Source organism: Berghia stephanieae, chromosome 3, assembly GCF_034508935.2.
Source record: "Berghia stephanieae isolate SIO BIC M18660-M18661 chromosome 3, UCSD_Bste_1.3, whole genome shotgun sequence".
NCBI lineage: Eukaryota > Metazoa > Mollusca > Gastropoda > Nudibranchia > Aeolidiidae > Berghia > Berghia stephanieae.
In genome coordinates, this window is record NC_088362.1 from 17150410 (window position 1) to 17166172 (window position 15763).

Genomic DNA, 15763 nt, shown 5'->3' on the forward strand with positions numbered 1-15763 from the left:
TAAGCAAGTAAACACAAAATCTTGGAAAATGTGATATTATGTGGTGATAGTAGTAGTAGTAGTAGTAGTAGTAGTAGTAGTAGTAGTAGTAGTAGTAGTAGTAGTAGTAGTAGTAGTAGTAGTAGTAGTAGTAGATGTAGTAATAATGATTATTATAATAACAATAATAATAATAATAATAATAATAATAATAATAATAATAGCAGCAGCAGTAGTAGTAGTAGTAGTAGTAGTAGTAGTAGTAGTAGTAGTAGTAGTAGTAGTAGTAGTAGTAGAAGTAATAGTAGTAGTAGTAGTAGTAGTAGTAGTAGCAGTAGTAGTAGTAGTAGTAGTGTTTTTGTGGGAGGAGGAGGAGGAATTTTGTTTGTTTTAAAGGGTTTTACAGCGCCTGTGACACATCTATGTCATATCAGCGCCAGTAGAAAGGAAGAAAATTGGATAGTAAAAAACATTCTATATTTACAATTGAAATGACATAAGAAAAAGTAAGACAAAGGGGAATGGTTTAAATAGGGAACAGATGTAGATTCCAGGAGCACACTATCAGTGTACTCAGTTCAGATCACCTAAAAGTCTCATCCAGACACACGCACAAGAACCCTCTCAGAGGAATACACTAAAATGTTTTGTTTGTTTTGTCAATGTTAATAAAACCTGGTCCCGCGGGCCTTACCACGCCCACTTTGTCCGCCATCTTGGAAACCTCTAAATAACGACACCTCCGGATAACGACATAAAAACTCGGTCCCGTCATGTCGTTATTGGGAGGTTCCACAGCATATTCCATAATTTAACATTTCTGGGCCATTTATTATTCAAGATATAAAGTTTTTTCACTCTCTTGTAAAATGTGCAAAATGGGACTTAGAATACTTTTCCTCTCAATGGACGCCTTGATGACGTGAAAATTCGCCCCATCATTGCTTACTCTGGTGGTGTTTTGAGTGGCATGGCAAAAAACAATCCAGACTGCAAAGCAAGTTCCATGCTGCGTGTGATGATTAAATGTCTTCACGGCGGACCCAATGTTATGGTCTCAGTCACTCCGGTCTACAAAATGACTGCAGTTTACCAGTTTAAGATAGTTAAAGAAGCTGCAGCTGTAGTTGAGAAAGCTGGTGGCATTGTACTTGGTTCGATTACTGACAACCACAAAATAAATCAACAGTTTTGTAAGCTGGTTGTCAGGACAACCGACTCCCAGGCCATTCATCCCTTGAATGAACAGCATAGTTGGATTTTATTATATGATGCTGTTCACCTCCTGAAGTGCATTCGCAACAACTGGATAACAGAAAAATGTAAGAAACTGTCTTTCGATATAGAGATTATTTATCATGTATGTAACATCTTTATTATTCTTAATTCTTTAGATGTCCATCATTGTGAGGTTTGAATGAAACTGACAAGTTGTAAATAAAACAAGTTCAAACCAACCAAATGCCTTATGGTTATTTATGATGGACATCTTCTTTCGCAATTTACCACGAATGTGACACAATCTGCCATCAACATATTGGAACATTTTCTGATGTGATTGAACTCCACCAGGCTGAGAAAGACAGCATCCTGAAGTGCACTCCTTTAATGCATGCTGCCGCCCATCCTTCTCGGCTTCAACTTCAGAATGTCAAGCATGTGTTGAGGTGTTCAACGACAGGGTAGTTGCTGCACTGCAGGCAAGAAGATCCATTGACACATCATATTTCATGCGCCAAGTTCTGAATTGGTGGAACACAATTAATGTTTCACAGAAAGGGATGGACTGCAGGATCCTTGCCGGTCTGTCCAAGATGGTCATTCAACCAGTCTTGAGAATTTCCATGTCCTGTTTAAATCGGCACACTCAGGACATGGCGAGAAAAGAGTGTGGTGCCTGGCCCGCGACACATGGAAGGCTCTTGTGGAAGGTTTGATTTCTCTTAGATATCATTTGCTTTCAAGCGATTTTGAGTATGTTCTTCTAAGAGAAATCCAATCCGACAGAATTGAAGGGGAGTTTTCTGTGTACAGACAGGCAATAGGGGCCAATGCATTCATGTCTGCGGGTGATGTCTTCAGTGCCTTTAAAAAGCGTTTGGCACGGTTTGCAGCCACATATTTGACCTCTATTGTGACTGATACTTCTGTCAATGTGCACGCCCGTCAAGGAACATTAGGGATGGAAGACGCTTCATCCATAGAGAATTGCTTGGAAAGCGTGGCACTGTCAGATACAGAAGAGAGTGCGGCGGCATATGTGGTGGGTTGGCTGGAGAGGAAATGTGTAGAGGTGAACTACTCTGATGACGAGCCTCCTGTATCCTGTCAAATAAGTCAATTTATTCAAGAGGTCTCAAGAGGCTTTTTGACAGTGCCACATCAGTCAACCTTTGAGCTGGTCAGGGTTGGTCTTTGTTTTGTTAAACAAACAAGACACAAGGCATGCTGTCGTCGCAGACTAGTGAAAATTTTGTCAATGATGGATGATCATTACAAGCTTCAATTGTTTGCAGTCCTCCTTTGGAAACTGTGGAGTCAGCATGAGGGAAGCATCTAAATATTTCCCTGAAGACCTGCCCTCAAATGACAAATTGACTCTGCAAGACCGATACTGCCAAGCCATCTCTGCAGTGTCAGAAAAAGTTGACAACTACATGACCCAAGATGGCCAACCAGCAGTTGAATTTCTACAGCAAATTCATTTTTTTGACCCAACTCGACTGGTGACATTTGACTTTGACAAAGACTGTTTGCAGAGCACACTGCATGGTTTGTCTGCTGCTCCAGCGAGTGAGTTTCACTGGTTAAGCGTGGGCGTTAACGACTGCATGGCATTATCACTATCACTGATCATCGATCCCTGACTGCTAAGATGTCTTCTACAACTACCACTCCACCCAAGAAAAGGAAAATACTAACAATTGATGAAAAGATCAAGATCTTGGAAACTGTTGACAATAATACGACAAAAAAAGACATCGCGGCCAAGTATGGATTACCTCACAACAGTCTCTCTATGATAATAAAAAACAGAGAAAAGATAATGAATACCACAGAACCACAGATGAAGAAACCACACACGGCAACAAATGCATCAATTGAAGAAGCTGTTCTGACTTGGTTCAACATGACACGAGCCACCAATGCGCCAACATCAGGACCGATAATATGCGAACATGCTAAACTGTTTGCCACCAAGCTCAATGTCCCAAATTTCCAAGCAAGCAATGGGTGGTTACAGAAATTTAAACAACGACACAGCATTGTGTTTAGAGTAGCCAGTGGAGAGTTGGCTTCAGTCGACACAGATGTTGTGGCCGATTGGACACAGTCAACCCTGTCAAAGATCTTGGATGAATATGCACCCGAATATATTCAATGCGGATGAGACGGGGCTGTTTTACAGATGCCTGGTGTAGCATGCTAAGGGTTAAAATCAATGTTCTTTAAAATAGTGTAACTTTACTGTGTCAAGTAGTCTGGTATATCTTTCTGCTTTTTAGCTGTTTTTAATGAAACGAAACAACTTAATGTAGCTTTTAAAGCTATCAATATTCATTTTTATTGTGAAAATTAGGTTTTGGGGGTTACAAAAGCATGCAAGAACATGCATAAATGTCAGATTTTTGGCATAATGTTGAATTTATGGCATAATTTGCCTGTTTTTTGGGCATATTATTGGCATATTTTTGCAACCAAAAAATGGCATAATTCTGCGGGGATAGAATGTCAAATGCTATCTGGAAGTCTTTTCAATATTCTATTTCAACAGATGAGAATCCACAGCATCACTTGTGTCCAGTGGGAGAGGAGAGTTGGTGCTTTTTCCAGAACCAAAAAACAAAAGACTCTCCTCTCTAACTGATGGTCTTCACTCTAAGCATGCAGCCCTCTCCATGATCAATCCTGAGGTAGCGTTGCATATCAGGCCTGTTTACAAGCGACTTACTGACCCAGAACTGCTAAAAAGATCAGAAGCAACTCACAGTTTCATGACAATGCGTGGCTCTTTTATTGGGGATTTATTACACCAGACAACTTGGAAGGCAGAGGAATTCTAGGCGGATATGCAAGAGTGGATTATCTCTGGATGCTGCTGTAAAAGACAGGTGGAAGAAGCAGAAGATGGTGCAACAGAAAGAAACAGAATTATTCCAATGTCTCGAGGGTGGACCGTCATATCTACCTATTTCCTGGGTCCTTTCTTTCAGCACAGGGCAATTCCATACCAAATAGTCTGTTTCAGTTCGCTGTTACTCAACTTCTTTCCTTTTTCATTGCTTATCCCTATTCACTTTTGCCATGTTTACCCATTTTTTTGATAGTGCACATGTCCTTTGTTTCCTACAGTGATTGATATACCCAACAATGCCATAATATTTCATCTTTATATGTTTTTATTATTTTTCTCTTTGACACATGTACCAGGAATTTTATTTTGAAACATTCTCAATTTCCCGAAAACTACATACCAAAAACTAGATACTGGGGATCATAGGGGTTTTACTTCTGCAATTGTTTTCTCTGTGTTCTGCACTCCATTATACGATTGTTGACATATGGCATGCTGAAATTTTGGTTCTATCATTGCTAGCTGAAAAAGGTTCCTACAAAAGTCTCATTGTTATACTGTTATCACAATCTGAAAGTTTCAAAGCAATTGTATGAATACATTCGAAAATGTTTTGATCGCTTTTAAACTCTATACCTTACCATAAAAAATCTGACCAGCAAAATTCAAATTCTCAATTTTGAAAAAAAAAACAAATCCAGATCGACATTCTATTGGGGTCCTATTAATGTATTCACTCTGGTTCTTTGGATTACCAAGTTAAACAGCATTTAGGTCTTTTTATAGTGTCCCCTCTTAAAAATAACAGCCAGGAAATCAGAGTATCAAACTGTATGGTTTAAGAATGATTTTTTTTTTTTAATATTTTTTTTGGGGGGGGGGGGGGGGGGGGGGGGGGAATGATTGGAAAAGTAGAGATAACAATCAACAGGCTATATCACAGACTTCAGGACATAAATTGGAGAGAAAAATGAAACAAACTTTGTTTTTTTTTTTCTGAGATTCTGAGACGATCAGATGACAGGGAGAATTCTAGATCCAGGTATTAGTGTTGCTTGTTACAAAAAATGACCCTTTTACGCTGCATGAGAAACAACAATAGGCTATAAACACCACGATCTGCATTCTATTTCCTGGGTCCTTTCTTTCAGCACAGGGCAATTCCATACCAAATAGTCTGTTTCATTTCGCTGTTACTCAACTTCTTTCCTTTTTCATTGCTTATCCCTATTCACTTTTGCCATGTTTACCCATTTTTTGATAGTGCACATGTCCTTTGTTTGCTACAGTGATTGATATACCCAACAATGCCATATTTTATCTTTATATGTTTTTATTATTTTTTGCTTTGACACATGTACCAGGAATTTTATTTTGAAACTTTCTCAATTTCCTGAAAACTACATACCAAAAACTACATACTTCTGCAATTGTTTTCTACGTGTTCTGCACTCCATTATACGATTGTTGACATGAGGCATGGCTGAAATTTTGGTTCTATCATTGACAGCTGAAAAAGGTTCCTACAAAAGTCTCATTGTTATACTGTTATCACAATCTGAAAGTTTTAAAGCAATTGTAAAAATACATTCGAAAATATTTTGACCCCTTCTTACTTATAAAAAATCTGACCAGCAAAATTCAAATTCTCAATTTTGAAAAAAAAAACAAATCCAGATTGACATTCTATTGGGGTCCTATTAATGTAAGCATTTAGGTCTTTTTATAGTGTCCCCTCTTAAAGACAACAGTCAGGAAATCAGACTATCAAACTGCAAGGTAAACAATTAAGAAAGTGATCTATTTTTTTTTATTTTGGGGAGGGGGGGAGAATGATTGGAAAAGTAGAGAATCGACAGGCTATATCACAGATTTCAGGATATAAATTGGAGAGAAACATGAAACAAACTTTGTTTTTTTTCTGAGATTCTGAGACGATCAGATGCCAGGGAGAATTGTTAGTGTTGCTTGTTACAAAAAATGACCCTTTTACGTTGCATGGGGAACAACAATAGGCTATAAACACCACGATCTGCATTCTATACTAACAACAATTCTTCACCCATGGCTTTGATGTCTTTTGCGCCATTACCTCTCTCCATTCACACCAGGAATAGTATGTACAAAATTGGCATTTCCAACAGTCCTCGATGTCCACCCCTGTAGTTCCTCTCTCCCCTTTCCACCAGCTTGTCGATTCTTCAAACAAACGTTGAATTTCAGCTTCATCTTTATCAAGCTGTATGACAGTAATGGGAAGTTTGGTCTCTTGGTGGACATACTCTACTTGCCCTGATTCAATCCGGGTCAAACTTTGAACCTGATAAATAGATGAACAAAATAAATATCAGATTGGAATTTACCATCCTTAATTAAGACAATTACAGTGATGACAGTATATACAAAGGCACAGAAGCTCAATCATAATAATTATTTTACTATCGTTACCTTTTTTATAGTCATTATTATCACCATTAACTTAACTGTTAGAGTTATTATTAATACTAATGACAATATTGTAACAGTTATCATAAACACTATTACAATCATCATCATCATCATTATTATCATTATTTATATTATTATTATCATCATCATCACTATCATAAAAAGTATCGACATGATTAGAAATTTTGAAACGAAACGTAACACATTTTCTATCAAAATGCTATGAATGCAGAGCTACAAAACCATACCATAGAAAACACATATCCACACAAGGAAAAAAGAATAAATCAATTTTATTGCATGCTAAATAATATCACTTTATGACAATCGAAATCAAAATCAAAAGTTTTGAGCCTCAAAATTTATGCAAAACACATTGTTCCCCTCGAAATTGATATAAATTATTTTAAAAATAATAATCTCTATCAGTATAAATTTCCACATATTTACATTTTTTTAAAAAGTTACTTCTGGACAAACCTATTCCATAAATGTAAATACTAGCAATGTAAATTTCAGCTCATGAAATGTCACTCCACGATTGCCTTCAGTGAAATAAAAGTGCTCCATTCCACTCCTCCGATCAAATCTCCCCCATAACCATCTGCTACAATCGTCCACACACACACCAGTGAATAAACTATAAGACGAATAAAAATTACAATGCCCATTGTTCTTTAAATGTACCTGATCAAATAAACGATCAAGTACGAGATTCAAGTCTATTGCCAAAGATTCTGGATCCTCCTCTGGTAACATATTCACATCCTGTATATGAGCTGCTACTCCTGGACTCAATGGTCGGCTTAAATCCAGCCCAAGATGATCCTTGACCATAACTTTGGTAACTTTGTTCATCACTAGTTCATCAAACAGTTGTCGATACAAGCCTACCTGAAAAATAAAAATATTGGGATAATTTGCAATGCTGAATGGTGTAATCATCCAAAACTAGATAATTATATAAAGAGCAAGCATTTATAATGCCAAGTGAATGCTCAAGAAAATTCATCAACAAAAACACAACAATTAAAAACATGTGAGCTTTTATATAGTGCAATATCCACTAAACTTGCTTTAAGTGCTTAACAAAGCGTCCCCAACCAACAGCAACGCTTAACACATGGGTCGAGAAATAATGCCTCTTAGGCAATATTACATTATTTTCTCCAACGACCAGGTACTCATTTTATACCAGAGTACAGTGAGAGAATGTGAAAAAAAAAGAGCCTTTTCCAAGGACTCAACTATGCACTACTCAGAGTGGGATTCGAATCCTGGACCTTCCGGTCCGAAGGAGAGTGTCATATCAAAAGACCACATAAGCAGAACAAAGAAAACTTCACAAATTTGAGTATAACTTGTGACGAATCTGCTCAATACTCAGATGAGCAATGGCAACAAAGCATTACAATTTTCGTTTGAATACAGGTAGCATCAAAGGTTTAAATTTTCTAGGTCTTGGTCACTGAAGTGAGGCTTTGATTAAAAGATTTAATATTAAAATAGAGAATGCCTAACATGTGATCTTAAGTTGGTAGATGTCGCTTGTGGTAGGTCTGAATCTATGAGCCTTACACCATCTAAACCAGTCACTGCACAATGTGCTGATAAAACTGAAATAGTATAACTAAAACTCTACAACTAGACAGGAAAGGTCTCTCAATAAATATAATATATACATAAGTAAATACATTCATGAAAAAGCAAAAACAATTAAGTTTCTTTAAAATTTTTTTGTTGTTGAGAATATTACGAACCCATAATTTAAGAAAAACAGGATCATACTGTTAAAAAATCAGGATATTTTCCACTAAGCCAAAATCATACACAATTTAATCATTTTGATCTTCAAAATTCAAATTATTTCTCCATTACAGTAAAAAAAAAATAGGGTAGATAACTAAATCGGGACATTACTCCTTCCAATTATTCTTGTATCAGTTTTGTTAGTAATTGTAATTAAAAAGAGAAGAGTAGAATGTCTTTGGAATGACGTTCAATAGACATATACCATAAACAATATACTCTAAAATTTATTAATACTTGCATAAACACAAAGAATTCTTCAAGAATAAAAAAAAGAATAATTTAAAAAATGAAATAAAAACAGATATTTAAATTAACAACCTGTTTCAAAAAAAAAAAAAAAAACAAACAAGAAAACAGGAGTTTGCAGCACTGCATTCACCATAAGTAAAGAGTGAGGAGAAAACATAAAATTGATAAAAACCTGATATAAATCTTTATCCCGATGACTTTTTTTTGGAGGGTGATTAGACCGTCTGGTTTTAAGTTCTGATATTATCAAAGAATGCGAGGCTGGGTTGTATCGAAGCTCATCAAGAATACCATACACAAAAACACCACTATCAAATGGACAGCCAAATACAGGAACTTCTCTGGCTATGCGACAATTGTGAAAGAAGCCATTAACAGCAGTGTAAATATTAAGAAACTTGACGGCCCATCTGTCTTCTTTTGTTTCAACAGGGACTTCCACAGGAACTTGAATCTCAAGCTCTGAAATAAAATGCAATCACTTAAGATCTAACATACATTACACTTTTGGATGCATTGCGATAACGATAATAACAATATTAATTATCTCAATATAATAATAATAATAATAATAATAATAATAATAATAATAATAATAATAATAATATAATAATAATAATGATTATAATAACAATAATAATAATAATAATAATAATAATAATAATAATAATAATAATAATATTAATAATAAAAATAATAATAATATAATAATAATATAATAATAATAATAATAATAATAATAATAATAATAATAATAATAATAATAATAATAATAATAATAATATCATATATTTGGTAACTTGGATTTTTTGTGATACTGAGGCTCTGAAACCACTGGACCACTCTCACCAAATTTTGCAATATGTTTACAATTGACATGAAGATGGTTTGCGTGTATTATGAGATTGATTAGAGAGTGTGATGATTTTATTGAAAAATCAATTTGTTTCGTTAAATCTCATCAAAAACAGACGCTGAGGAGTAGGTGGAGAAAGATTCAGCTGTGTAAGTTAGCGCAAGCTCATAATGATTACAAAATGAATTTGTTGTAAATTGAATCTTTTTTCTATCAATAGAAAACGAGGAAAATTATCAGCACCTTAAGGTTATAACAGATTCAACCACATACTAAATTCTGCAGCAGAAAATAATAATAATAATAATAATAGATCTTTATTGTCCATAAATATGGCAATTTGTCATTTAGTTACACTTGTTATAACGTTAAACGATAACTGTAAGATTGAACAGATATTTCACTCCTACTTATTCTCTCTCTCTCTCTCTCTCTCCCTCTCTCTCTCTCTTCCTCTCTTTCTTTCACACGTGCGATATACACAACATAAACATATTCATTTCGTTTTCAAATGAGTCAGTAAACTCACCTCTGGCCAAATGAATATCAGAACCCTTTCCTTTAGCAACTTTGGTTTCCAAATCTTCTTCAACTTTGACTTCTTCTCCAGCGGGAACTCTCTCCAGGTACACATCGACAGAGAAATCATACAAAAGTTTTTGTTCACACCTTGAGAATAAAATTTACACCATGTAAATCTAATTAAAATCAAATTCAAATAATATTTAGGATCTAACTTTTCCATCAAACTGAAGGGACTCATCATGAACAAATGGGGGTTTTAAGAATAAAAATGCATGCAGAAATAGGCCAATGGAAGCTATATCTTTCCATGGTAGGGAATGCGGCTGAAAATAATTTTCCGAGTTGGGAAAACATGAAAGAACCATGTACATGCTTGCGCCAGAACCACACTTGTAATCGTAGTTATGCATATTAAACCAAAAGGAGAGTGTAATATATTCCCACCTGTAACTTTTACATTAAATGCTACAGGACTGTCATCTGCATTTTTTGCCAAATTGGGACCTAAAATTTGCCAAAATTTGCCCCAAAAAATCCCAAAATTTGCCAAGAAATTTGCCAAAAAGACCAAAATTTGCCAAAAAATTTGCCGAGGAGAACTAAGCATTTCAGTAAAAATTAACATGCGATACAGAAAAAAATAAATATAAAAGACAATTTATTACATTTAAGGAGGCTACATTATGAATAGCGTTGTTACAAAGATTTTAAAGTATCATTATCCGTAGAGAGTAGCTTCTCTTGGTTTGGGCTAAGGCAAAGCTGCAACATTTCTCAAGTTTCGCACTTTTTTTTCCGTTATTTTGTTTACGCTTCTTTTTTTTTCCCAAAATTTGCCACGATTTGCCAATTTTGGGAAATTTGCCAAAATTTGCGGATCGCCCTGATATTTGCGGCCGAAAAAAATGCAGATGACAGACAGGGATGGAAAAGCGATGTAAAGTACAAATCAGAGAAACCTGCAAACAAAAAGTGTGATCTGCTCAGTTCACGTCTGGAAACTGTTCACGAATAAGGTGCAGTGTATTCTAAGACATGACAGGTTGTTGTGTGCAGAAGATAGTGTTTATCAGTAAATAGTAATTTGTTTTAATGTTTTGTTTTAAGGGTTTTACGGCACTTGGAACACATTTAGGTCATATCAGCGCCAGTAAAAAGGATGAAAATTGGATAGTAAAGACATTCTTGATGTACAATTAAAAGGGCTAGAAGAAAAAGTAAGACAAAGGGGAATCGGTTCAAATAGGGAACAGATTTAGATCCCAAGAGCACACTATCAGTGTACTTAGTTTGAGATCACCTAAAAGTCTCAACCAGATACCAGCAGAGGTCTCCACTAAAAGGAATACACTCAAATGTTTACAAATCGTATGTTAAAAATAAAAAAAATAGCAGTACATAACAGAGAGATGATTTACAAGGAAAAAAAATATCATCTCCCAAAACTATAACTATACATTCGAGTGTTTCCCTCCCAGCCAAGGCCTCTGGCCAGGGTCAGGACAAAACCAAGTAATCTCATTCAAAGACATAGACAGAAAGCAATTGAAAAAACAGACACTGGGTGATAGAAGACACAGCAAGTACCTCCCAGCCCACTATGGGAGGTCAGGATCCCCACCCAGGGCAATTAGTAAATTAAATGAATTGAAATCAATCCACATTAAAGGTTATTAATAACATTTTAAACAAGTTATTCATTCATAATGTCAGATCAAATAATTAAGTGTATACATAAAATTAAGAAATCAAGGAGCAGGCATCGGCATATAAGATAAAGAACTGAATCTGAACAAGCGTGTAGTAAAAGTGCCAGACAAAGGAAAAAAAGAAAAATGGTAGCACATCCGACCGGTAATCAGAAGGTCTGAGGTTCGATCCCAGCAAAGGTTGACTGATTTTTTAGGATGGTTTTTTTCTTGTATTTTTTTTTCTTGCTTTGTCTGGCACCTTTCATACACACTTGGTCAGTGTATATATATAGTGCTTTCACTTACCAGTTTTGTGACGCCAAATCAGAAACTATCAAATAGTTTGGTCTATAACGCTTTAATGGAGTTCCTTCCCTCTCAAGAATTCGATCACATTCAAGAGTATATCTATTGGAGGATAAAGGGCTGCTTTTTTGGGGTAAATCTGTTGAGACAGAAAATACTTTTCATCATTATTTTTGTATTTCTAAAAGCAAATTTCCTAAAATACAAACCAACTAATCACGACGGTATAAGAAACAGATACCATATATAATACATGCTTTTAAGGAGTGAAACAAAAAAAAAAGCATAATTATTTTCTATCATATATGATGGGTTTATGACTAATCATACACTTACAAAACACGACTAAATATTTGTAAACAGTATGACATGACATTGCAACGAACAAAACAGCCAACAGACCTGCAGAGCTTTCATTTAATGAAATAGTAAAACAGGAATAAGCTCGTTAAAAATCAGGATTTTCAATTAACTTTAAGTTTTAGTTTCCTTTTCCAGAACTAACAGAAAGTTTTTATACACAACCTTTACACCATCTATACTTCTTAAAATGAAGGCTGACCTCAATTTTACAGTCAAGAAATAGGAAAAATAGTAATTAAATCATTCAAGTAACATCATTTAATGAGACAATAAGAACTTATAGACCGATAGATCTCAGATTGGTCATATGTCATACTTGTGTTGACATCACTAAAGTCATCAAGTAAAATAAACAAGATTTTAAGAAATACTGGCAAGATACAATAAATAAAAGAGGATGATCTAAAGAAAAACAACAGGGGTTGGCATCATGTAAGTGACAGGCAGTGTCAGTGTTACTAATTTCTTTTTATGGAAGCGTCAATTGAGTCCTGGTGGTTGACGGTTATCAACTACCACGTGTCCAATTGGAACTTTTTTTCATGTGCATGCAGTAATTTTAATCTGGCCTCAATTTGCTCGAATTTCTTTCACAGATATCGAATCTCATCACTTTCCAATCATTCATTTATTGTGGAAAAGTCAGAGTCTTCACTCATCGGCATTTGCTTTTAATTTTCAAAAATCCTTTCAGGAATTTGAAGACGAATTAAAATCATATATCATAACAACTATTATTGTTGTTTTCGGATCAAAACTTCAGATTCAGTGGAAAACACAAAGAACAAAAAGGCAAATCCCTGCCTAGTATAGGATTTCATTTGTTTTAAAGTAATGTATGCAGTACATTGTCATAACAACATTTCACATATAAAAGATTTGTGGCAATAACGTCAATCTGTGGCAGTTGATAGTAAATAGTTGACAGTCCATGGCTAAGATGAAATGAGAGAGAGAGAGAGAGAGAGAGAGAGAGAGAGAGAGAGAGAGAGAGAGGGTACTTGAAATTGCAAGGCTGTCATTATTCACAGACACCTGTCTGGGAATAACCAATTTTCGTTATTCTGAAAAAAATGCCAGTGGTTATTTGTGTCCCAAAACAGTCAATATCAAGTGATATTTAACACAAGATGAAAGTAGGCACTTAAGTGAAAATTCAGTTTTCAAATGACAGTATAAAATCTGGTTTACTATGATGCAGTATACTATCCCGATGATAAAACCGTTTGAATTTTGTCTCTAGGTTATATAGAAGCAGAGTTATTCAATTTTTTATGCCTTAAAAACACCCAAAAATTACTATAGGAATCAGCCTGAAATTGGGCACCAGCTGACTGAAAAAACGAAAGGGGATTCCCCTGAAACACTGTGACGTCACAAGGCTAGGAGCCAATGACCGACGCTGACCACGGCAGTCCAAGCTGAAATGGCGTTACTTTGGTAGATTTTGAAATGAGTGTGATTTTATGGAATGCTCAAAGGGTATCCTGGAAGCAGTTTTGAAAGTTGAAAATGGTATCATTGGAAAGGAAAATGATTGAATTTTATGATTATTTATGTTTTAAGGGGATTTTTTCATGAATGATGATAAACGGCTTGATTTTCTTGCCCACGACAATTAAGCTATCTTTCCATTACAATATCTTCTAAATGAATTTAAGGAGGGAAATGGTAATTGTACCAAATGATAGAGCGTTCAATGCCCTTTATTTTGGTATTTAATTTATCCAATTCTGTAAATAAATACCAGAGGTATCTCAATTTAACCAAGCCATGGTTTTAGCCTGCAACTCACAAACGATAACTAGCGGTCACACAGGTGAATGGGAGAACTGTGACACAGATTTAGCCATTCATTTAAGTGCCTAATGAAAGTAAATAATAGTGATAAATGTCAAATCCAGCTTTTAAAAAAAAAGAAAAAAAAAGCAAATGTATCAATGAAATTTCTTTTGTCACTTTGAACTGAAAACATCAAACTGGCAATTCTCCTTTTTTTTTTTTCAACCAGCAAGAAAGTTGTTAATCATCAAATCTGTTCATAGTCCACCAACCATTAAAATTTTCACTGTTAACTTTATTGATCATCTTGTGTTTCTATAATTTGTTCATTCTGACCACAATTCTGGGGATATTGATGATGGCCGGGTATTTGTTTATTTCGCGGACGAATTCCTAGGCCAAGGTGTTGTTCGCCCCAAAGCCCAAAACTGACAACACTGTTTTTTCCCCCCGTCTTCTTTATACAAGACAATACAATTTATTATCACAGGTCCACAAAACTAGATCTAACAACATATTCTAATCAGAGATGTGAATTTTAAGATACATTGATCCGGTGTGGATGGACAGCGCAGTGGGTTAGACCACCTTTAATTTTGCTCCTTTTTTTAGCTGCACAGATTCGGATCCGATCGTGGGAAAAAAAAAAAGAGAGAAAGAGAGAGAGAGAGAGAGAGAGAGAGAGAGAGAGATATTTTTCTTTTTAAAAAAAAGAGGTCGGGGTGGATGGGACATTTATCATTTGCAACGCTCTAGACGGGATAATTTATTTTTTTTAAATGGCGGAACCAGGATACGAACCCACATCGTCGAATCTGACATGCGTCTCAAGGCAGACGACTTACCCATTCGGCCATGTCACCCGCATGAAGGTCGACGCATATTGTGTATATTGTAGTAACGACTGATTTATTGTTGGTTCATTTTATATGAGTATTGATATTTTATTTACTTTACTTATTTCTATTATTTGCATTTCGAAACATTCCAAATACTGGAGTGTGGATAATTGTTTGAAAGAGCGGAGTTTCAAAAACGTGTCTGGGAATAACCAAAATTGGTTATTACCAAACACCTGTCTGGGGATAACAATTTTTCGTAATTGGCAGACCCTGTCTGGGAATAATCACAGCGAAATTAAAATTGCAAACACTAACACAGCAAACCTTGGTTGATGTCAACATCGATCGCAGCAAGAGCCTCGTCGTCCGCCTCACTCCACCAATCTTCTTCGCATGAAGCCATTTTATTATGTTACTTTCATTTCGATATAAATTGATTAACCACAAGGCCTAGTTGATCCCCATTTTACATAAAAGAAGATAGATAGGTTACCAACAAGTTTAAATTCTGTTCCAATCTGAATTTCCCTGACTCAGTACTGAAAGTAGAGAGTGAGACATACTTCTTTGCAGAAGAGTACTTTGATCAGCGCAGCTAATCGGCTAGAGTAGCGATCATTCATGTTCGTATAACTAAATATTTTACGAATATATTTTTGTTATGATTGTATTCAACACAAGTTGCATGAGGATTTAGGTTTCTAACGTAATTTTTTAAAAAATTATTTTAGATAGGTGAATTTTTTTATTTTTTTTAAACAAGCAAACAATGTAATCTCAACTGAATCTGTATTCTTTAATAATGTACCTAGCTTCTTTGTTTCTCTTAGTAACA

General features: G+C 35.3%; 2 protein-coding genes across 3 annotated transcripts in view; one reads left to right on the forward strand and one right to left on the reverse strand.

Annotated features, from left to right (window-relative positions):
* Positions 1-213: 213 nt before the first annotated feature.
* On the reverse strand, positions 214-15460 carry LOC144967245 (exonuclease V-like). Of its 2 annotated transcripts, XM_078904218.1 has the most exons (6): positions 15253-15460; positions 11942-12080; positions 9949-10088; positions 8736-9025; positions 7190-7396; positions 4954-6374 (listed from the first exon to the last, which is right to left on the reverse strand). In XM_078904218.1, exons 1-6 carry the CDS (start codon positions 15329-15331, stop codon positions 6099-6101), a joined length of 1131 nt encoding a protein of 376 aa, XP_078760344.1. In that variant the 5' UTR covers positions 15332-15460; the 3' UTR covers positions 4954-6098. The 2 variants fall into 2 exon arrangements, with proteins under 2 accessions (XP_078760346.1, XP_078760344.1); XM_078904220.1 differs by lacking the exons at positions 11942-12080; positions 15253-15460 and adding an exon at positions 10610-10669 and having other exon boundaries at positions 214-6374.
* Positions 15459-15763, forward strand: part of LOC144967248 (uncharacterized) — a 29830-nt gene continuing 29525 nt past the window's right edge. The window contains exon 1 of the transcript XR_013644343.1: positions 15459-15763. This exon is cut by the window's right edge and continues 834 nt beyond it. The gene's annotated coding sequence lies outside the window, so the exon portion shown is untranslated.